This window comes from Haliaeetus albicilla, chromosome 17 (genome assembly GCF_947461875.1).
Source record: "Haliaeetus albicilla chromosome 17, bHalAlb1.1, whole genome shotgun sequence".
Lineage (NCBI taxonomy): Eukaryota > Metazoa > Chordata > Aves > Accipitriformes > Accipitridae > Haliaeetus > Haliaeetus albicilla.
Window position 1 is genome coordinate 155,043 of NC_091499.1, and position 23,842 is coordinate 178,884.

General features: G+C 37.0%; 1 protein-coding gene across 3 annotated transcripts in view; it reads left to right on the forward strand.

Moving 5' to 3' along the window:
* Positions 1–23,842, forward strand: part of PRIM2 (DNA primase subunit 2) — a 132,527-nt gene that overhangs the window by 7,105 nt on the left and 101,580 nt on the right. For all 3 annotated transcript variants that reach the window (XM_069804567.1, XM_069804565.1, XM_069804564.1), the window contains exons 4-6: positions 998–1,118; positions 22,058–22,147; positions 22,970–23,107. In XM_069804567.1, the coding sequence (XP_069660668.1) occupies positions 998–1,118; positions 22,058–22,147; positions 22,970–23,107 (349 nt within the window). The remainder of the gene's footprint in view (positions 1–997; positions 1,119–22,057; positions 22,148–22,969; positions 23,108–23,842) is intronic.

The window sequence follows — 23,842 nt, forward strand, 5'->3', positions numbered from 1 at the left end:
GCATTAACTTCCATTTTAAGTTGCACAGATTATCAATACATCCCAAGCACTGAACCTCTCCACAGGGTTATACTTTACAAAGCACCTTAACAGAGCCTTTCTGTCTGGAATTGTAATTTGAATAAGAATTACTTTTCTTCAAGCCATATTTCAAGCAGAAGTTTTGTCCACAAAAACACAAACGGCTCTCTTGTAATTCGCTGGTTCCCTATGGGAAAAGGTGCTTAAATACTCTAAGGAGAACATGTAAGACTGCAGTATTTCTGTGCTCTGTGAATTGGCATGGCACTAGCCCACAGCGTAGCTCTCAGAGGACAGTTTAAAAGAATGCCCTGTAATAGCGAGATACGGTATCATCTGCATTCTGTGCTTGCATGTACAGGGTGGGTTTTGTTACTAGTATTCTGGTAGCTATTTGCTATGGCTTTGAGTAATATGCTGATGCCTGGGAACCTGAGTGCTGGAATGTAAAAGAGTCATATGAGTGCTTAGAGACTGGCTTCAGTGTTGTTCTTCTTTTATGCTGTCTACTGACTACTGTCCCTGTGTTCTCATTTATTCTCCTACTTGCTCACCTGCAATTGCTAAACCCCTCTTGCTCTTTTGTCAAGTGTTAGATGTTCTATTTGTGTTCCTCACCCAAGTTCATTGTCACGTATTTTCCTTTTGCCTGCTTCCAGGCTATTTGTTGCCTAGGGTAGAGCACTGTTACAGTATCTGAGATGTGTGCATGTTCCTTCAGCTGCAGATACCCCAAAAGTGGGAATTAAAAGAAGTAGGCTTCGTACTGTCTCTTCACAAGTCTTTTCTGATTGAGTGCTCCTTCCTGAAGGTTTCCTGCCTTCTCTTCCAAGCTTCTTGGTTCATGGGTCCCATGCCAAAGTCAGTGTTATATTTAATGCCGTGTTCACTAGGTTTGACATCTAGTTTATAACGAAAGAGAGAATGCATAATCAGAAAATGTGTTATGTTTTTTCTTTTGATTATTTCTTTGCAGTGAGGATCTCAGGCGTTGGTTTCTTCAACAAGAAATGGATCTCTTGCGATACCGCTTCAATGAACTAACTGAGACTTTAAGACAGAAATTCCTGGAACATGTTAACTTACTGTTTGAAGCTGTAAGTATGTTACTTTCTGTATTTGTGTTATGTTGCATGTGCCTGTTGTTTTTTAAAATTCTCATTAAGATAGTTCTAGTGCTTCTGTTTAAAAAATAAAAAGTGCCGTTTTGGCTTTAAAAAAACAACCACACAGAACTTCTGAACTTGGACAATAGTGTGCATGCCACAGAAACGAGGATTAACTGATGTAATTTTGTGCTGCAACAAGAGAAGCTCAGTCTGTTTCAGTCAACCAACACTTAACTGAAAAAATGTGTAATTACAAAGGTAAGTTAACAATGTTTACAAAAGCTGATAGGAGGTATTTTTGAATCAAGTTTCTGGATGGGTCGGATCTAGTCTGTGTTCTTCAGATACAGCATTCATATGTCTCATCTGTCCATCAGGGCAAATAACACTCAAGTCAGAATTACCTTGCTTTCTTTTACATGTAAGTGATGAATTATGTGATAATTCACCTTAAAGGTTTCAGCAATAAGAAAGCAATGGCTGTGTTTGATTCTAACCTGAAGTGTGTGTGCGATCCATTGTCATCAGATTACTGACTTCAGTTGGAAAATAGTTTTGGTCAACATATGTCTTCATTCATAAACTTTGCTCTAGAATCTTTGCAATCTACTAACTACTTCTAAGATGTTGGTTTCTTGCTGTAGTAACCAAAGCAAACCACAGTGACCTGGGGACTTTGTACATCGTGCGGTATCTTGAATACTGACATCTGGAAAACTATGTGAAAATGAAAAAGACATGCATTCAGGGAATACTTAAGATAGCTGTTGAGGACATAATTAAAATTTAATAATCAACGTATGAAAATCCTGATTGCTCAAGAACGTAGCTTATGGTGTAATTGTCGCTGTGGGTTAAAAATAATAGGCTTCTACTTTGCAAGTATCTTTTCAACACATGGGTGTATGTTTGTGCATGCTAAAAATAATTTCGATTCTGCTTGTTTGTGCATATTATGTGAGTTACTGGAGCTGTAGATGTGTAACCAAGACTATATTTAGCTTTAAAAAACCCAACCAAACAAAAATGCTGGTATTAGATACAGCATTCAAAAATTGCCTACTGTGTAGAAGGATTTATATATAATTAAAAAAAAAAGTAGAGTTAAATAACAGTTTTATTCTTACATAGACTTTATACACGCACATACACGAAAACTATACTCTTTTCATTTAATAGACCATTTGATTTTGGCCTATAAAATACATGCTATGGAGAATGCAGAATATATAAGTTGTGTCCAGAATTCTGTAAATGCTCTTATTCCACAGTTGTTGCTTTCTCATTAGACCTTAGATTCAAAGCTTTTGTCCCTTTTGACTTAAACTCATTCTAGTTCTTTACCAACTTACGAAAAACCCTGAAAATACCAATTCTGTCTAGACAAACAACTGTTGGTTTTCAGATGCTTTAGGGATATTACAAAGGGGTTCCTGCTGTTATATACTGCTTCATTTGTCTGAGCGGAGTAAAGGAAAATGTCTATTGCAGTTTCTGCATTAATGTTTTAGATAAAGTTTTGCATTGCAGCTATGAATTGTTTTGTTAGAAAGTTCCAGCTTTGCCTGTAGCTCTCAGAGTAAACTTAAATTAATAAAAATTGTCGTACAATCATCACTCTACTGAGAAAAACTTTCTCTTAAAATACTGCTTAATTAGAAGAACTTAAATATTCTAAAATATGTGCCTGACCTGCATTATATGTGCTGGATTGAAAGATCTGGCACCAGTGCATGTTGATGATGAAAGATGGCTTGTGCAATGTTGAGAATGAATTTGTCTAGCTAAACAGTAACACATGGGCTTTCCTGGGTCTTCAGGAGACTATTAGAAATGTCATTCCCTGGTTCAACAGACCTTTCAGTGAGCGCTGTGTTTGTGGAGCTGTATTTCCTTTGCTTATTCCCCAGTCTCATATTGTACTGTCGCAGTTTCAGCATTCAGGCTTGTGAGAATAAATAAATGTTTGCAGGTTGCTGGAAATAGCTAGGAGTATGGCTTGGTTCTGTGCTATTGAATGTGCCTTCAATATGTCAAAATGATTAAGAAGGTATTACTTTCTTACGCCTGTTGAGGCAAAAAAGCATCATTTCATTGAAAATCTACTTCCCTGCTTCTATTCCCTGCTCCCCCTCCAATTCCAGTGGGAATAGTGGGAATTTAAGCAAAACTAATCCCTCCTTGCACTATCATGTATAAAACATTCGAATATTACTAAGGAATTCCATACGTATCTGAAACAGGTCTAAACTCTGTGGTGTTATGTAGGGGCTGCTGTAAAAGTAGTTTTCTTTTTCTCAATGTTGTATTTGTAAAAGGCTTTAAAAAGGAAATGAAGACTAACTATGCTCTTCATACTTCTCTGTTAGAAGTTACAATGTTTTCGTGCCTTACTGTGCATAAGCCAAGATGGAAATCAAACTTTGTGCTCCACCTGTTAGAAAACAAGGATGGTCTTCAGGAAAAGAAATTAAGTTCTGGTATTACAGTTCAGTTTTTATATTGGTAAATGTATAGAAATTCTACTATGAAATTTTAATTGCTTAAGTTATCCTAAGAAAGTTAGTTAAATTTCTTTAAAGAGAAGACAGGCGCCTTGCATTTTCTAGATAATGGTTCTGCATTTCAGAATTGTAATCTGAGATAGGCCAGAGCCGCTGAAGTTCAGACCTCTGTGTAGTCTGGTGTAGCTATCTCTCCAGTTAACAATTCTAAGAACCACTGTAAGAAGCGATTCTCAGTATTTAAGAACTGGTCAAATTTTTTGTGGGGAGGAGGAGTAAGTGGATTGTCTTGTATAGTTTTGTCACAGTTGTCTTCATTTACAGCACCAACAAAGTGAACCTAACATTAAGAATTCAGTAACTGTCGCTTCCCTCCTTTTCATGTTTGCTTACATGCATGAGAAAGCAAGACATGTATTCATATAATTTTTTGCAGGGGTTTTGCAAACTAATTTCTGAGATTTTGTGAATTATGGATTGAGAACTATTGCTTTATAGAATCAAGAAGTTTTAATCCCACTCAGGGATAATACTTAATTGGCTGTTAAGATCTTCTTTGGAGACTTTAGCGTCAATGATCTTATTTAGCAACTTTTTGGGGAAGAATGAAGTTGTTAACAACTAGAAGAAAAAAATATTAGACTTTTTGAATTTTTTTATATGACAGTCAGCTGCGGAGAGTTTGAAGTGATAGTAGTTCTGATCTCATTAAAGAGGATTTTAGTCAAAGAGCACGAGCTTTCTGAAACAAAAATTTAATGAAAATGAATGTTTTAATTTTTATAATAGGATTTCTTATGTCCTGTGACTGACATTTATATTGCTGATGGAGCAAAATACATGGGAAAGGGTTTATTGAAATAAGTAAATACTTGCTCTGGGGAGTTTCACCTGATTATAAAGATGCCCTTTACTTGCAAAAGGAAGGCTATAAACTGTTTGAAGTACTCAGGTTAAAGATTATGACTTCAGTGTAATGAATTTGTGTTTGAACATGGATAGAATTGTGATAATTTAAAATTTTTATGATGTTTGTGAAAATAAGCTTCTTTACATTTAGTATAAATTATGGAAATTTGAACCTTAGGTCTTCCTTGAAATGTTTTTACAAAGCTGTCACTGGATTAAGTTAGTCCATCTTTAGTATTTCTGTGAGAAGCCTCTGGAACCTGGACTTTCTGAAAAAAATGGAAGTTTGCTTTGAGTTTATATTTGAGAAACTTTTTTGAACTACTAACAGGTAGATTGCATTTATATTTCTTGTAGGAAATAGCTTTGGCTAGCCTGTTTTCTGGCAAGTGTGGAAGATGCCTGGACTGGTGCTGCTCAGCCTACTGGAACATTGGTTTGGTGCTCAAAGTTTTACAGTACTCTGCAATATTAGTGTTTATATTATCCTACCAATTTATGCCAGCATAGGCAAGAGGTAGAGTGTGTGGTATTGAATAAAATGTCAAGAAAGGAAGAGGTAGAAGGAAAGCAAGAATACAAGTGGGGGAGCAGGAGTGATGAACCTCATTCTCTCTCTCTTTCATCTTTTTTTTTAAAATGTGGTGAGCTGTTAATTGTAACTGTATGATAATGTGAGATGACTGCCTCATGAATGTATGGGATTCCCTTGTTGCAACTTCTGTACATTTTTTATTATTTACATTTTTATTTTAAACTCTGATGTAGCTGTTTGTAGACTGTTATTGAGATTGGGACCCTGCTGGAGCCTTTGACAACTGATATTCTTCCAGTTAGTTGTAAGTGGTAGGAGGGAAAAAAGTTACATAAATGGCAGTGGTCTTTTCCTTTTGTTTAAGCATGGATATGTTAGGTTGGATGAGAAGAGGTTGTCAGATCACTGGTGGCAAGGGCTGAGGTTATGCCCAAGAATAGAGACTGATGAGGATTATTTGAAATTTTACTATTGTTACTTCTCAGTTTGAAAAACTCAATGGTCTCAAATTCTGAGAGGATGTATTCAACATCTCTGACAGTAATTTGCCTCAGCTTTTGCTTTTTGGTCAGAGTTTGGGAGTGAAATTATTTTCTTTTTTTCCTTTTGGTTAAATCATTGTGTAGTGTAATGAGTGTTAGGCTCTTTATCAGAACACCAAACCTCAACTTTTTTGGGGGATGAGGGGAGTTTTAATGAAGTGCTGCTTTGCCTGCTAATAGTGCAAAAATAATAGAGACTGGTGTACTTTGTAGTATTAGTTAACTAGTTTATTTCCATCATTTATTTTCTAAACAGCTTTAAAGCTGTTGGTATTGCATTAGAAAATAAATTATCTAAGATTTGTGCTGTTCAGACACTTTAAACTTTTTTAGATATCTTTTTAAAAATTAAAACAGATTCAATTTTGAAGATGATTTCTATCTTAACAGTCATTTGTACATCTTTCATGAATAGCTTCACCCTCAAAATTATTGTAACAAGAACTTAATTCAGAATTTAGCCTGTGTTTTCTCTGAAATAAGCTGTGGTTGAACCATGCTGTCAAAGGTGATGTTTACAATATAGCCTCCTTTCCGGTAAATGGAAAGACACTGAAGAAATTTAACTTCTGAACTTTACCTTTGACAGTAGTTAGAACTTTGGGGGGCAAACAGAAATGATTTTATATACACACACCACACAGTCACTCACTCACCCTATGATACATTATTTGGTAGAAGTCCCTTCCATGTGTTTTCCTGGGAGTGGTTAGGCTTGACTTGGGAGGGGTTAGGCTTGGTCTGGGAGCAGGATTTGTTACGTGACACTTTTACAATAATAACTTCTAGGAAATAGTACTTTGATAAAGTATTATTATAGGTATTTACTAGCTCATTTAAAATGTAGTTTTCTTAGAGCAGTGTCATCAAACGGATAGCCAGTTGTGGGGTATTTCTCTTGATGTTACCTGTTCCATGGGAAAATGGCTGTTTGAATAGCATTTGCTTCATGTTAGTCAAAATCCTGCTGTCTTGCAAAAAGCATCTAGTTGTTCAGCTTAGACCAGTGGACATAAAGGAACTTCTGCTAAACTTTCTGTTTAGTAATTCTGCGGTTCTCTTGTTCAGTAAAGCTTATTTTTATACTTATTTGACACTATAATTTCTGGACCCCAGTCTCTAAAGTTAGCTGTCTTGACTTTTTATGTAATACTTCGTAGATGGCTTGCTGTCAGGTGTGCGCTAAATTTTGGGGAACTGCTTAAGGGAGAAGAGACTGAAATACTGGTTAATAGTCTTGCCTCAAAACTAAACTTACTTTTTTTTAAAAAAAAAAAAAACCCATCACACATAGATCCATGACTCGATCCTTTTTCACCTGGTGGTATACGTTTATGTTATGTTAGCATTATGTGCTTTGTCAGCCTTTGAATATGTTCAGATGTGAGAGTTTCCTGCTTTTGATGTTTCCTCGTCCTGAAAGGAGAGAAGTGCTGCATTGCCTTTCTTGACACTTTAATATGGGGCATTCAATAAGAGAAGAATATTCCGCTGTATAATTGTTTCTTTTTTTTTTTTTTTTTTTTTTTTTAGTAAACAAGAAATAATAAGCTGTTCCCTGTTTCTAGAGCTTGCTTATTTTTAATCTATACTTTAAGAGTATTTCCCCCTGATACGTTGAATGGTTTTCTATCACGGTAACAGGAGAATCATGGAATGGTTCTGGAGGTATTTCAGAATGTTTTCAGTCTATTCTATACTTCATGTAGTCAAAAAAAAAAAAAAAGAAAAAAGATTTTTAAGGGACAGTGCTGTCATCATCCAGATAAATACTGAAGCTTTTTATATATGGCATGTAATTTTCAGCTCTCAAGGCACATTAAATAGTCTATGCGCAAAGTCAGTCACATAGGGAGCACAGGAAATCCTTAAGCAGCACTCAAGAGTTAAGTAAATGCTGACATTTAAGGTGACAGAGCCCATCAAAGAGAATATGCAAACACAGGTGTGCGGTTGAGATTTACATTAATTTAGGAGATTAAAGCATTAAAATCTTACTATAACTGAGTAATTACAGTAATGATGCCTGACAGTTTCTGGCAGTAAAAGCCACTAATACAGATTTTTAAGATATTTAAAGGGAAATATAGTGAATATTTAAAATATTATAGTCATTGAAGAAAATATTTTAATCTCAGAGTAAATTCTTCAATATATGAAGGAATTATATAAAGTAAATGGTTTTACAGGTAAGTGACACTTGCGCTTTAACTAGAAAGTAATTTTTCTTTCTTGCCACGAGCTGTGGGCATCTGATGTTTTGCTTTGTTTGTGTTAGGAGTGCCTGATTTTATTTCTGTCAGATTGTGATACAAGACCTCTTTGGGGTCAGTTGACATTATGCTCGAGCCCCATTTTGTCATGTAACTTTATCAGTGAGATTGGTTGTCTGTGTGGTTTTCCACATGCCCTGCTATGTATGCACCTCCCCATTTGTCCCCCTGTTCCTGCCCCAACCTTTTCACTTGTCCTTTTCCCGTTTTTCTTGTAGCTGGTTATGCATGCCCATATCAGAAGTCCTTGAGAAATGACCATACTGACACTTTTTTTGTTATAATAATGCTTTTAGACCTTCATAGTGTGAGATAAATCCTAGTTTATTGATTTGATGTTCTGATAGCCTTTTTGAGATAATCAGAATATTTATGGCAACTGCCAGAAGTTGTTATTGAAAAGCTTTCAATGTGTCTGTAAGTTTGAGGAAAACTGCAAGATATCTGGGTTATTGGTGTTCCTAGAAATTCCTGAATTAAGGTGTTGAGCTTCCTATTGTTCACATATTTGGTCTTACAGGACCTTACACTGGGGAAGTAATTAATCGTAATGATGATGATAACAACCTGAAGCCATAAAAATTGAGTAAATTTATTCTTTCCTTCACTATGTATACTGTTTATCTTTTTCTTGCCTTTCAGGGCTGTGTCTATGTATATCATACTGCACAGTAACTCCTAGATCTTAGGCCGGATTTCTGTATGTTTTTGAAATATAAAAAGGCACCTCTAATATATTCTGCTTCTTTCAGCAGTTGTTTTAAGATATTTTGGGAAAGTGAGACGAGGGTATTCTCTTTAGATTTTTATTTACACTTTTTTTTTTTTCTTCTAATACATGCCAACTGGTGCTTTATAGCATTCAAAGGAGAAATTGGGTCAAAAGTTACCTAGTCATACTGCTATCTTAGCTTTGCTCAATAGTTAGAAGTGGAGTCCCCTGGACTGGCAACTAACATGCCAGTTACTGTAAATTAGTATTTGGAGTAAAGTTTCCTTAAAAGGAAACTCTACTAGCAGAAGTCTAAATTATCTTTCTTTTCATTCCTTGTGAATTTAACTTACATGTTAATTTCTGTAATTATTAACACTTCCTTCTTTCCATGAATTTGACTTTTTCCTCAGCTGTTGCTCAATCCTTATGCTCCCTAAAGTGACAATGAACAGAACTTTCCTCTTCATTGCCTTTTCATAGAACTTTTCATATAGGAACTATCAGTTATCTAATTCATTTTTAGACAACTGCCACATATTCTGGGACCTTTAACTTTTAATTCCTGGAGTAGGCCTGCCATACTCATTTTGCTATTCTCTCCTGTTTCTCAAATCAGTCTAGTCCTCCTGTCAGAAAGTAACCCTCTGTAACTTATCCATCTCAGCATCTTGCATTCCTACTTCCTGTGTACAAATCTCAGCAGAAGCAATGCCTAATTTTGCTCTTAAATTCTGGGAGATTCTTCCACGCCATAGTCTGCTTCAGTGAAACTGATAATGTACTTGAGCTGTTCATAATCTTTCTTTTGACAGGATTTAAATTTAACAATTCACTATCTGTCTGCAAGTAATGAGCTCTCCTGCCAATATTGTATTCAATACTTCATCACTAAATTAACTGCCTGTAGCATTTTTAATGCTTGCTTTTTCTTTGTCCTAACTTCAACTTCAGGTCCTTCTGGTGTTTCTCAGATATGGCTTTTTCTTCCTCTACTGAAACTAGTTTCTAGTCTACTCAGTCATGCTTCTCTCACTGTGTATGGCTGTGGATATTTTGGTTACTTTCTTTTAACTTACCCTTTCTGTGTTCTATTTCTGTGGTGAGGACAATAGGATTCAGTTCTTAAAATTTTCTTCTTTTTCATGGATGTGTGGTATCACTGTTACTATGGTCTCAACCCTTATCTGATAGTTAAAAATACTTTTTTGCTATTAGCTCTTTATTTTCAATTAGTCTTATCTTTCCCACTTTCTCTTTGGTGGATGTTCTCCTAGCTTATGTTTAGTTTAGCAAAGCTGTACTTTTCCTTAGAACACCATTTAGTTCTTGGCACTGTCAGAAGTGTCTCCTTTGAAGCCCTCATTCTGAATTTCACCCATTTTCTGCTTTGCCTTGCATGATTTTAGCTGTCCAAGACCTACCACTTGTTCTTAGACATCAAATGAAATATCTATCCTTTGAGCATCTGCACCTGAAGTTCTCTGTAGGTTGGTGATACATCTTGTATTGATTTGGAAGATCCAGTGAACTTCTGGTTACTTTCCACTTGTTTTTTGCACAAACTTGCCATGAAACTTGTTCATCTTAACCAGTCAGACTTTGTCTCTCTCTGGGGGCTGTTGAAGGGTCTGTCTTCTGTTCATGTGGACCAAAAAGTTCGGTGGTTGCTTTCAAAATGCTGTATATTTCTTCTCTTTTTGCCTTTGACTCTTTCAGTAGCACTTTGAAGATGACAGTTGTTTTGTTTGCCTTGTGCATAAAAACTCCACAGCTTTGCTTGCAAAGTCCCCAGCACCTCTGTATTCATTACCTCATCCTTGAGGTCTGTTGCACAGTCATAAAGGCAGTGAGACTGGCTTAACACAATTTGTTTTTTGACAGATCCACATGGGCTGTTACGTGTCTCCTGTGTTTTTTCCTAAGTGCTATCAGATACTTTGATTTGTTGCTGTACCTTTCCAGGAATTTAACTTGATATACTGGAATGTGGAGTGGAACAGAATGTAGAGTTTTATCTTAAATTTATTTTCCAGTGATGATCAGTCAGCATCTTGACTGTTCTGATTTCCTGTGACCGTTCCTTCATCTTATCTTCAGACTGTTTGTTCCTTGAAACAGACGTATTTCCTCTTTGTTGCTTCCACAAGAAATGAAAATTAATAGTTTTTATCGTGTCTTTATCAGTGGTATAAGGATGATGTATAATTGAATTTAGATTCCCTTCTGTTCTGTGTTATCTTTCTGCAGTGTGCAGAAGTAAACTTCAAAGTGTAGTATATTTCTTCTTGAATACATCTTTCTGTGTTGGTGTTTCTTCTCCACAGAGCATAAAAAATCCTGTTTAAATTATCTTAGAACTTCTTCACCTCTGAAAAGCCTCTTGAAATTTGAAAAAAATATTACGACTTTTTTTATAACTTCTAGGTTGGAGGCCTTATTTTTGGGTAACTGCCAGTTGTTGCAAAATTAGCCATCTTAATTTTTTTAATGCTGTTATAAAGCACATTGTTTTAATAAAATGCTTTGGATCATAGTAATGGGGAAGGAACAGCAGATGGGAATAGTCAGCTGGGGGAGCTAATGCTCTGTAGTGCATCTGCCAGCATTTGAGAGGAAAGCACTGCAAAATAAAAGGAAAGAGCAAAATGCATTAGTGTTAGAGTTAATTTTTTTTTCCAAAGTAGCTCTTTGATGTTGCTATTGAAGTGCTTTTTTAGCGGCTTTAAGCAGTAGAAATTAAAATTCTTTAATTTCCATTTTTATGATCAGAGCACTCCTATGAGAGACTTACTGATATCACTATTATGCTTATTTCAAAAGCATGTATCTCAGTAGTGGGGCAGTTGTATAAATATTTGTAGTTTAGCTTCTTGAAAAAATGTTTTATGACTGCCTTTATTGGGTACGGAAGATCCTAAAGTCAGATTTGGATTAATGAGAATGGGACTGGTTTGTTTCCTTAGTAAGGACAGATATAGGCAAAAGAAAATACTCAATATCATGTCTAGCCACTAAAAGGCTGTGACTATAATTATCCATTTTGGTGTATAAACCAAAATGTTCTTCTGATTGGGTTTATGGCTTTGTGTTTCAGAGGTATCAAATAATACTTCTTCCTTTCCCAAACAGGATGGGGAAAAATGCTTACAAGTGGAAACTGTCTAGAGCCTAATTTTACTGTGTGGAAACTTACACCACACTGTCATGGTTTAACCCCAGCCAGCAACTAAGCACCATGCAGCTGCTCGCTCACTTTCCCCCCACCCAGTGGGATGGGGGAGAGAATCGGGGGGAAAAAAACAAGTAAAACTCATGGGTTGAGATAAGAACAGTTTAATAGAACAGAAGGGAAGAAAATAATAATGGTAATAATAACAATAATAAAATAACAACAACAATAATAAAAGAATTGGAATATACAAAAGAAGTGATGCACAATGCAGTTGCTCACCACTTGCTGACCGATGCTCAGTTAGTTCCCAAGCAGCGATCCCCGCAGGCCAACTCCCCCCACTTTCTATACTGGGCATGACATCACATGGTATGGAATATCCCTTTGGCCAGTTTGGGTCAGCTGTCCTGGCTCTGTCCTGTGCCAACTTCTTGTGCCCCTCCAGCCTTCTTGCTGGCTGGCCATGAGAAGCTGGAAAATCCTTGACTTAGTCTAAACATTACTTAGCAACAACTGAAAACATCAGAGTGTTATCCACATTCTTCTCATACTGAATCCAAAACCTAGCACTGTACCAGCTACTAGGAAGAAAATTAACTCCATCCCAGCTGAAACCAAGACACAAGCTAAAGTGGTAGCTATATCCAAGTAGGCTGCAGTTTGCATTTGTGAAGGAAATGGTTCTGAATTTCATCGTAATTTCCTGCTACTTGAATCTTGTATTTGTCCCTTTGATTGAAAACCAATGATGCTTGTCTTAGAGGTGACAGCAAATGTCAGAAGTGATGCATGTCTAATTGGGGAACAGTGCCTTATTGCCAAAGTAAGCTAAAAATATGTATTCTGTTACTTAACTCCATGCTTAAAGTCATAATAGAAAACAAAATTGTATGTGGAAAGGCTTAGGAGTAGTTGGGTTTTTTAAATGCTAGAGTTTAAGTAATTCAGTGAAATATGTATACCATTAGCGCTATAAAAATGTAACAGGTTACTCTCATCCTAAAGTACTTAATTTCAAAGGAAGTAATACATTTCTCAGTTTAATGATTCAAGTTTCAGAAGACAGATTTAAGTGAAACCAAGTGGCGGCTTTGTCAGAGAGTTGGCTGTTCCTTTGTTAAAATTGTTATTTGTGCCAGGTAAAAAAACCCCTCCATTAATATCTAGGTTTATAGCTACCTCTTGTAGTTGACTGTAGTTACGTATTAGGGGAATAAAATCCTAGGGAGACCTCTTTCCTCAAAAGTATTAGTAGTGTAGGAATCTGGTTCAACCAGTAGGTAGTACTCTTTAGGCCAATGTACTGCAGTCCGAGGATTTGGTAGGCCGACTGGCAGGTCTGTTTGTAAAGTAATGTCTTTTGCAAAGCAGTCTTACTAACTGGCTGCAACCCAAAATAATTGGGTTGATTGCAAAGCAACCTGAGCATTCTAGTGAGCTAACATTGTGAGGGGTGGGTAGATGGGGTGAGGTTTAATTAAAACACTTAGGCTTAAAATGAATTGTAGTATTCTCTTACAGACTTCTTTATTAAAGCTTGATTCGCAGGAGAATATAAACACATTTCATAAATCTAAGAGGGAGAAGCGTTGCCTGTAAGGAGGGGAGAACAGGCACTTGCCATTTTTTTGTGCACTGGCAGGATGGATGAGGGTTGTTCTTTATCCTTCTCTAATGGATCCTTGAACTATAAGCATGACTTTTTATTAGTCATGGAGAAAACTAGCATTTTGCTGCAGTAATTCTAGTTGCATGTGTTTATTAGTTGCAGGAGGCCTGCATGGATGAACAAGTAGCTCCTGGACAAACTCAAACACAAAAAGGAAGCCTGCAGAGGGTGGAAGCAAGGACAGGTAGCCTGGGACGAATACAGAGAAATTGTCCGAGAAGCCAGGGAACAGATTAGGAAAGCGAAAGACCTGACAATTAAATCTGGACCTGACAATTAAATCTGGTCAGGGACATCAAGGGCAACAAGAAAAGCTTCTATAGGTACATTGGTGATAAAAGGAAGACTAAGGAAAATGTGCATCCTCTCCAGAAGGAAATGGGAGACCTGGTTACCTGGGACATGGAGAAGGCAGAGGTACTCAATGACTTTTTTGCTTCAGTCTTCACTGGCCAGTGCTCCAGTCACACCGCGCAAGTCACAGAAGGCAAAGGCAGGGAGAATGGGAGAATGAAGAACTGCCCACCGTAGGAGAGGATCAGGTTCGAGACTACCTAAGCAACCTGAAGGTGCACAAGTCTGTGGGACCTGATGAGGTGCACCCACAGGTCCTGAGGGAACTGGCAGATGAAGTGGCTAAGCCACTATCCATCATAGTTGAGAAATCATGGCAGTCAAGGGAAGTTCCCACTGATTGGAAAAGGGGAAGCATAACCCCCACTTTTAAAAAGGGAAAATAGGAAGACCCAGGGAACTACAGGCCAGTCTCACCTCTGTACCCAGCAAGATTATGGAGCGGATCCTTCTGGAATCTATGCTGAGGCACATGGAAAATGAGGTGATTGGTGACAGCCAATGTGGCTTCACTAAGGGGCAAATTGTGCCTGACAAATTTGGTGGCCTTCTACGACGGGGTTACAGTGTTGGTGGATAAGGGAAGAGCCATGGACATCATCTACCTGGGCTTATGCAAAGCATTTGGCACTGTCCCGCACAACATCCCTCTCTAAATTGGAGAGACATGGATTTGACAGATGGACCACTCAGTGGATAAGAAATTGGCTGGATGGTCACACTCAAAGGGTTGCGGTCAATGGCTCCATGTCCAAGTGGAGAGCAGTGACAAGTGGCGTTTGTCAGGGGTCGGTATTGGGACCAGTGCTGTTTAACATCTTTGTCAGTGACATGAACAGTGGAATCGAGTGCACCCTCAGCAAGTTTGCCGATGACACCAAGCTGTGTGGTGTGGTCGACACGCTGGAGGGAAGGGATGCCATCCAGAAGGCCCTTGATAGACTTTGAAAGGTGGGCCCGTGCGAACCTCATGAAGTTTAACAAGGCCAAGTGCAAGGTCCTGCACATGGATCGGGGCAATCCCAAGCACAAATACAGGCTGGGCAGAGAATGGATTGAGGGTAGCCCTGCGGAGAAAGACTTGGGGGTGTGGGTTGGCGAGAAGCTCAACAGGACCCAGCGATGTGCGTTTGCAGCCCAGAAAGCCAACCGTATCCTGGGCTGCATTAAAGGAAGCGTGACCAGCAGGTTGAGGGAGGTGATTCTCCCCTTCTACTCTGCTCTGGTGAGACCCCACCTGCAGTACTGCATTCAGCTCTGGGGCCCCCAACATAAGAAGGACGCGGACCTGTTGGAGCGAGTCCAGAGGAGGGCCAGGAAGATGATCAGAGGGCTGGAGCACCTCTCCTGTGAAGACAGGCTGAGAGAGTTGGGGTTGTTCAGCCTGGAGAAGAGAAGGCTCCGGAGGAGACCTTATAGCAGCCTGCCAGTTCCTAAAGGGAACCTACAAGAAAGCTGGAGAGGGACTTTTTACAAGGGCATGTAGTGATAGGACAAGGGGTAATGTCTTTAAACTGCAAGAGGGTAGATTTAGATGAGATGTAAGGAAGAAGTTCTTCACCATGAGGGTGGTGAGGCAGTGGAACAGGTTGCCCAGAGAGATTGTGGCTGCCCCATCCCTGGCAGTGTTTCAAGGCCAGGTTGGATGGGGCTTTGAGCAACCTGGTCTAGCAGAAGGTGTCCCTGCCCATGGCAGGGGGCTTGGAACTAGATGATCTTTAAGGTCCCTTCCAAGCAAGACCATTCTATGATTCTATGATTTGCACATATGGTGTTGATGATGTTCTATAAAACGGTGGAATGAAGTAATAAATGTGCTTGAAGAACATATAGCTACTTGGTATGACCCTTTTCACCTTCATAAACATAATGAACAACGGTTTGTAAATGATGCAAAATGCTAATTAAAAGTTTTAATTTGGTAATCATCTTGCTTTGATTAGAAACCGATGCTGATTATCTGCAGACATCGAAATGGACCCTTAGAAGATAGCTTTTGTTGCTTGAAATTGACTTGTGAAACTAAAGTCAAACTTAAACTGTACAGTTACTTATGCCTCCTTTAGTACACTAGAGCACTACGATTCTTACTAAATAGCTTTGTGTGGTTCATTGTTTGAGTTAAATAGGACCTTTAGAGTCCACTGTAAGGTTGAATCCTTCTGTGCTGGGTACTGTACATGCTATTTCTGATTTGAAGTACATTCTGTTCCGACTTTGAAAAACTTACGTGCTTTGAAATAAAAATTGCAAAAAAGGCTGTAATAAAAATGAGATGATGAATGAAAATTTTCTTCCTCCTAATCTAGCTGAAAGCATCCAGATAACATTTGGAATACAGTCTGAATCCTGAGGTAGATGTTCTGCTGCAACCCTGGATTTCTAAAGTAATATGAAATGGCAGCTATACCAGAAACGCAGTGGAGAATAGGTATCTTCTACACTGGGTTCTTCAGCTTATGACAGAGGTGGGAAGGGTACCCACACTCCTTCTGTGATAATGTGCTCTAGTACTCAGTAGTTGACGAGGTCACACTTGACTGCCATTTATCTAATGGTTTGGAAATGATGAAAGAATAGCAAGTAAGTCCTAACCTGATCCTTGTAGATCTTCAGTTCTTGGCAATCAGTAATTTTGGATTCCTGGGAGAAACTTAATGTAGACAAGGATAATGGTGTCATCAAGTGTCCTCTCTTTTTCTATAAATATTTTAGATATTCTTTTGGGGCATAAGGGAAGAGAAAATTGGGAAATAATGGTGTATTTTTAAAAATTATATCCATATGTTATTCAAGAAGAAAATAAATTCTTTGGATAATCAAGGTGTTAAATTCTTTTGTAGTGGTTGAGGTTAAGAATGTTTCCAAAATGAATTTATTCTTCACATAGCAGCGAATGCAGTAAGTTTGGAAATATTTATATTGTTCCTTAGTACAGCAGCGTAAAAGCTGATGGGATAGTTTGTGCGGGATGTAATTACACTGCAAGTAGAATTTACTAGCTGCTGCTTTGGACGTAAGCTTCATAAAATGGTCTGCAAACATTGAAATACTCTTCCCTGCTAATCGTGTGATTGAATCTAGAGAAACATTTGTGAACAAGTTTCTGTAAAATTGAGTCTGGTGTTAGCGTCCTGATTTGTAGATGGAAGGAATCGTGTTGCTGTATTTCTCACAAGGACCTTCCATTAGCTATTCAGTCATGTGCAACTCTAATATGTATGTGTGATGATCTGAGAGTAATCTGTAGTAATGGTTTTGTTCAGCTTTCCTTTTCATGGATGTAGGGAAATGTTTGTCAGGAACGTAGCCAACTGGACCTGTGTCACCGAGTTTCTCTGTGATTATGGTAACCATGAATTAGCTGCATGGTTGAGGAAGATCCATGAAATGTCCTTTCTGTGCCCACTCGTGACTTTAAAAAAAGCCCAAACAACATTTCAGTGGATGGATAAGAATACATAATAATTCCAAGTGCAGCCCTTTATATTTTTAGGGATGCCAGCAACCTGAACTTGAGCTAAAATAGTAACTTGTAGTACTATGGAAAATACAATTTTCTTCTTAATTCTTTTTTGCCTGGCCAAAATGGAATTGATATATTTTTAAGAAACATCATCAGATTTGTGAAAAACAGATTTGTGAGCCTCTGGAATGTTTTATTTAAGGCTCTTCATGCTTTTAATTGGTAGGACCGCTGGGAATGATGTCCTTCCCTTCATCAAGCTAGTATTCATTAACTGGCTGAATACATTTTATATTCTTAAATTTAATGATATCTAGGTTAATATTTTTGTATTCTAGTTCTAGCTTTGTACTGTGATGTGTGGCAGTGGAGAAGATTGACTAGGCAATTATTGTTTTGTCTGCTTCATACTTAAAATTGTAATACAGCACTGTATTGAGACTGACACCATCTCTTTTTGAGAAGGGTGTTGTGCCATTTGAGTACAAGCTGCTCAGTGACTAAAAGCAAGTTTTAAAAAGTTCACTTTCTAAGGACAGCAGTGATGTGTGCATGTGAATTAACTGAAGTGGAGTCTTGGAAAAGGAAAGGACTTGTGCACTGAGATGTTCCTTACTGGAAGATTTATAAATGGCAAAATTAAGTATTTGTGCATGTATGGTAGTATAATGTGTGCATGCATCTTCATCTCTTCATTAAAACAGAGTAGGGATATCAGATTTATTTTGAAGTTTTTGGACTGCCTCACTACCAGTGTTTGTTTAACCAAGCCTTACATATTAAATTATTAATATTTTAATCTAAATTTATGTGTCTTTGTGTTTCCAGGGCAATTCTGTGATTAAAAATCAATGAATAAACTGCATGTAGAAAGCAAGAAAACTAGAAATAATGCAACTTGTCCCAAATCCTTGATTCCTTCCTTTTCTCTCAAGGCTTCCCTTTTTATGTCTTGATTTTTCTAATTTTTCTAAGTCTCAGAAACTTACGATGAAGTGTTGAGTTGTTTCAAGCTGCGATACATGACCCACTGTCACTGAAAAGGGAAGATCCTGCTCTTGATGTTATTGTTCTTTGCTTGTGCAAAGCAAAGACTAACTTGGTGATAAGTAGTTTCAGTTTACTAAACTGGCAACAAACTAAAGAGGCAAAACTAGTGAATTGTATTCTGTGGAGTGAGTTGAATCAGTTCAGTGTGGAGGGTCAGATGAGGACCAGATGACACCCTCAGAAGAATTCTGTTTTTTTTTGTTTTTTTTTTTTTAATACTTTGAACATCACAGTATTTTATCTGGTGAACATCATAGAGCGCTGTCAAAAGTTAAGCAGTCTGTTTATCTTTCCAATCTTGATTAGAATCCTAAAAGCTGTATTTAATTGTGTCTAATTTTTTAATGATTACCGGAATGTGTTCTTGCGGGTGCCATTTTAGAGATGAAATTATTAAATGTACAAAGTGTAGTGTTCTTATTAAAATTAAAAAAAAAAAAAGAGGCAAAAAAAAGAAAGGCAAAAAAAAAAGCTTTTCCAGCTTCCATGAACCAAGAAAACTTGGGATACATGTTTCATCATGTTCTGTATACAGAGGTACACGCATGACCTAACTGAAAGCTTGAGACTGAGTTTAGACTTTAAGGAGCTTATTTTCATTGCATTGCATCTTCTGTCAATTTTACGTGAAAGTGGTGAAATCCTTAATGCCAATGCAAGATTATTGTTAATGTTCCAGTCTTTAGGGAAGCAAATTTTATTTTTAAATGCATTCTGGAGTCATCTCCCAGCTTTAGTTAGGGGCTAGGGTTATCCTTGTTTCCTCTTCCTCTCTATTAGCTGAAAACATGAAGACAATGCGAATTTGGTGAAAAGGCAAGGAGCAAAGTGTTTATAGGGCTGCTGAAGGTTTGCCTAACCTATAAGATAATTGAGGTTTTAAGAAGTAAATTATTTAACAGCTTTATAAGTATTACTTATTTATATGATGAATGTTGTTTAAAAAAGTACAATTTCTGATGAAACTGTATTTTCAGTAATACTCTCCACAGTCTTATCCAAATCTTTAGTCATGGACCATTAACCTATTTTTCTGGAGGTTTCACCAGGATCACTTTTACCCCAACAGTGTTAAATTTTTTGCTAGTGAGATGGAAGAAAATCTAAAATCACTGTGAGTTTATACTTGTACAAGCTTGATATGGTCAAATTATTAATAAAGAAGGATCTAGACAGCTTGTGAAGTTTGGATTCAGTATAATTATTTTATGTGTATATTAAAAGATAAAATCTCCTTGAAATTAAATGTAATACTGAATAAAATGGTTTTGCTGATGAAAATGAGCTAATTGTTTTTTGAAAAACAAATAAGCACGGAATCCTTGCCTTTCCCTATTCTCATTCTCCCCCCAATATTGCAAGCCTGTCTGTAAAACAGTCACTGGACTGCTCTAATAGCTTTCTGTAAAAAAACCCTGTCCTTGGCTTGGTTTGGTGGTTTTTTTAGGGAGATATCCTAAAACAAATAATGCAATTGTAACCACAATAGCTGTACAAAATGTACTGTTTTTATTTGAAGACAGTTTCACCGTGGGTTTGGAATGGTGGACTGGGGTCTCTTAAGCAATTTCAACTGAGAATGCATAAAACTGTTAAATTTGAAAAATGGAAGTCACTATTTTGGAGTTAAAATTAGAACTTTGGCCTACACTAGGTGAAAGGCAAGCTTGCAGGCTGATGTGGTGACTGAGATTTATACTCACTTAAACTAGAAATGTATCATCTGGAAGGAGTACTAGGGTTTTGGTAGCACTGTGAAATTTGTATATAGTTCCAGGGTGTCACGTTTGTAAAGCAGGAATCTTTCAAAGACTAACAAGAACAAGATTGTTAGTGAGAGTACTTTATAGAAAGTGGTTTCTCGTATCATTTGTACAAACACATTTAATTGTTTTGATACAGCTACTTTGTTAAAGAAAAAATTGTTTCCTTACAGGCTGTTTTTCCCTGAGCATTAGATTTTCATATGCAGAAATATAATGCTACTGTGTATTTCCTCTGTCTTCAAAGTTACATTCTTTTGCCTTGCTGGCAGCTTTATTATTAGTTTTTAAAGCTGATTTTCCTGAGAGAGTACTACAGGTTACATCAAGATGCGGACAGGGTAACCTTAAACCTTCTAGACATCACTGCCTTGGCCATTTCGTATGCATCTGTCAAATCACTTTCATAGAGGGGATTTGCTGAGCTGTTCCTCCAAGTTTGAAATTAAAGGGTCCTTCCTATGACTTCCAATAAAAGTGTTTGTTTTGGTTCATTTTCTCAGTTTTTCAACTGAGAGGAAGGAAAAAAGTTTTGTTTAAATGCCCATTTAACTGCGTAGAAGTGTTAGTCAGCAAATTAGATATTCTGCCCCATTCGGAGAGGAAACTGAACTGCTTGTGCACGTATGTGCCTTTCCATGGAGAGGAAGGAAGTCTTTTATGTCTTGCATTTGGAGTCTGGGTATCTACTGCATGGGATAGCCTTGGCTTGGTTCCTGACTGGTCTCTAAAAGCTATCTTGACTGCAGCCCTATATCACCTCTCCGTGGGCATTGGAGCACACATCCAGGTTATGTAGAGCAGTGTCACACAATGTGTTATACTGTGGTGACATCGGTGTCCATCTATGTTTTGGGAGGGTATTCTGTGTTCCTTAACATTTAATCCCTTTCAGTCAGGGACTACTTCCGTTATACTTTATCAAGAACATAGTGTGCAAATATTTAAGACTGTCGTTGCATGTATTTAAGTTACTAGGTATCATTGCTGGATTACCAGCATGTATGATCTGTTTTATCAGAGTGGATTATTTATGATTTAATTTTTTTTTTAATTTATTACTTTTTTCAGGTTTTAAAGCCTGAGCTTAATCATGATTTGAAACAGAACGATTTGATTTCAAGTTCTGTTGTTAATTGTTTTCTGTTGAATAAAAACCCCAAATGATTTATTGACTAGTAAAATCATTACAATACACTAATTTTAAGTTTGGCTTTCTGCTGCATTTGGTGTGTTACTAAATAGTCAAAAAGTATAATACATGTATTTATGTATATGCAGTATTTAAGTTTTTACATTAGGAAATGTAACATTGTCCATGATTTTTCAAGCTAGAAATTTTGGCTTAAATACTTCAAGTTGTTAAATTTGAGCACTACTGCTTAACTTACCTGCTCCAAGAACTGGAAAAGCACTAACATTGAGAGACCAATAAGTATACCATTGTTCTTGCTCCTCAAAAAAAAAGGAGAGAGAGATAAATCCATGTATGTAAGATGATATGTCATTTTTTTGGAAGTTTGGATTTAAAAATCAGCTGCAACTGATGTTTTTGTTAAACATCTGACAAAGTTGTTTAAGTCCTTAGTAATTGCCATTAAGTCATCATGCTTTGTTTTAATACATACAGTAAATCTAGATATGAGCAGGGATTGTCACAAGTTTCATTTTGAAGAGGTTGACTTTTAAAAATTGTGTTTTATTGTTCTTGTGTTAATGTTTAAAATTACTATATTCTAAAATCTGCATTACTGCTTCAGAAGAAAGGTTATTTAATACTATTGACCACTAGTGTTTTGCTGGTTTCTGCTTAATTAATTATTAGTGATCACTTGCTGAGTATGTAATTCTTTCTCCCTTGTCAACTAAAGTGATGATATATTTACAGATTACGTTAATCTTTTAGCTCATGTTAATGAAAAAAAGCCTTATTCTAAAGTATGTCAGCAGTTTTAAAATAAGCTCTTAATTTTAGATTAGCGAAGACCTGAAAAATGAATTGGCAAATGAGCTGTGTACATCAACCCCTGGAATGACTAAAGTAAAAGAACAAATGTTCTATAAGGTAAGTAGAAATTGCTAAATTCCACAGATTTGCATTCATTCTCTTTCAGTTAAACTTGGAGTTACTGATTTTAAGTTTGCGTAATACTATTGCTAACTGCTAATCAAAGTATCTACATTAACTGAGACTAGTGAGAGTTCTTCTTCATGTCCGTATAAGGGTAGAGGGAGGGGTTGGGAGAATGAAGGAAGCTTTAAACGGCTATTAATGTCTTCTGTCCTCTTCTGTCATCCCTTGTCTTTTGCCACAAAAACGGTCTTAAGTTTTAATGTTTACCAGACAAATGGCTTAACTTGCCTGGCTGACAGACCATTCAGGGTGGAGACACTCTCGAACATCTGTTGCTGAAACTAGGTTTGGTCTGATTGTATTAGTCTGAAATTGTTTTTGCAAGAGAGCGAGGGGAGAGGAAAGAAGTATCTAATGTAGCTCACTGATTCTTCTTTGGAGTGAAGTTGGTTGGGTTTCAAGATCTTTTATAAATAGTTTACATGAATCAAGTATTTCAAGATGTCTGAAACAGGCAACAGAAGTCCATTGTCAAATAACAAATCAGTAAGTGATGCAAAGCTACATAATTGGGCTAATAATCATAGATACAAACTTTAAAGTAGCTTGTTTTGCCTAGTTGCATGACTTTCTGTAAGTAAACAATATTTTCCCACCAAAATAATGATCAGCTATTCCAATGCCAACATTTAATTTCAAAATCTTTGAGAGAATGACTTAATGCTTTACTGGTCCATCTTGAGTCTTAGGGTTGTAGACATTGTTATTGCATTATTTTGCTATTCTGCAATGTGGGTTTTTCTTCTTTCTCAGGTTGGACTTGCAGATGCTGTGGATCTGTTTAGAGCCAGAAGAGTGTTTATTAAAGATGGTTTTGCATATGTGCCACATAAGGAGATTGATGCAATTGTTTTGAATAACTATAGAGCAAAGTTATCCAAAGCACTGGCGGTAAGTCTGATAAAGTCTGATTTTTACAACTTTTCTTGCGTTGTTTAGTGGCACGCTTGGACAGTAGCCTTTTGGATTTTTAAATTTATCTGCTTCCGTCTGGAGAATACGAGAAACCCTATCAAAAGTGCTGGCAGCACTAAAAAAAAAGTTCATTATGGGCTGAGAGTTCATTAATTTTAAATGGAATTTAGCATGTGATGTGCATTTAAAGACATTTCTGCTAGAGAATTTTAAAATTGTTTCTCACATAAAGAGTAGCATGACTTTTCATTCAAAGTGTTATCCCCATACACAGAACTGGTTTTTCTCTTTTTATCAATCTTTTCTCCCACATTTTGCAACCTTTTTTTGTTGAAACAAGTAAAATAGTGATTTGTGGGTTTTTTTCATTTTTCTTTTGTTAGTGAGAACTGAAATGAGGGTAAGTCAGAATGTGTCAGGCAAAAATAAAGTCTTCATTGTATGAATGTTTGAGATATCAAATCTAGTCAGGACACATATCATAAATGCTGTATGTGAATGTTCTTCTGTTAGTAATTCAGTGGTCAGTTGCTAGTTTTACAATATTAGACTCTTCACAGGATTTAAAAGTTGGTGCTCCTGTATCATGCACAGAATTTTAGCCCTAGAAAATATGGCATTGAATAACATGAAGGCAGTTTGGATTTCTTTTTAAAAATGTTTTCAAAGCTTTATATTGCTATGTCACATTAATATCAAGGTTGACCATGA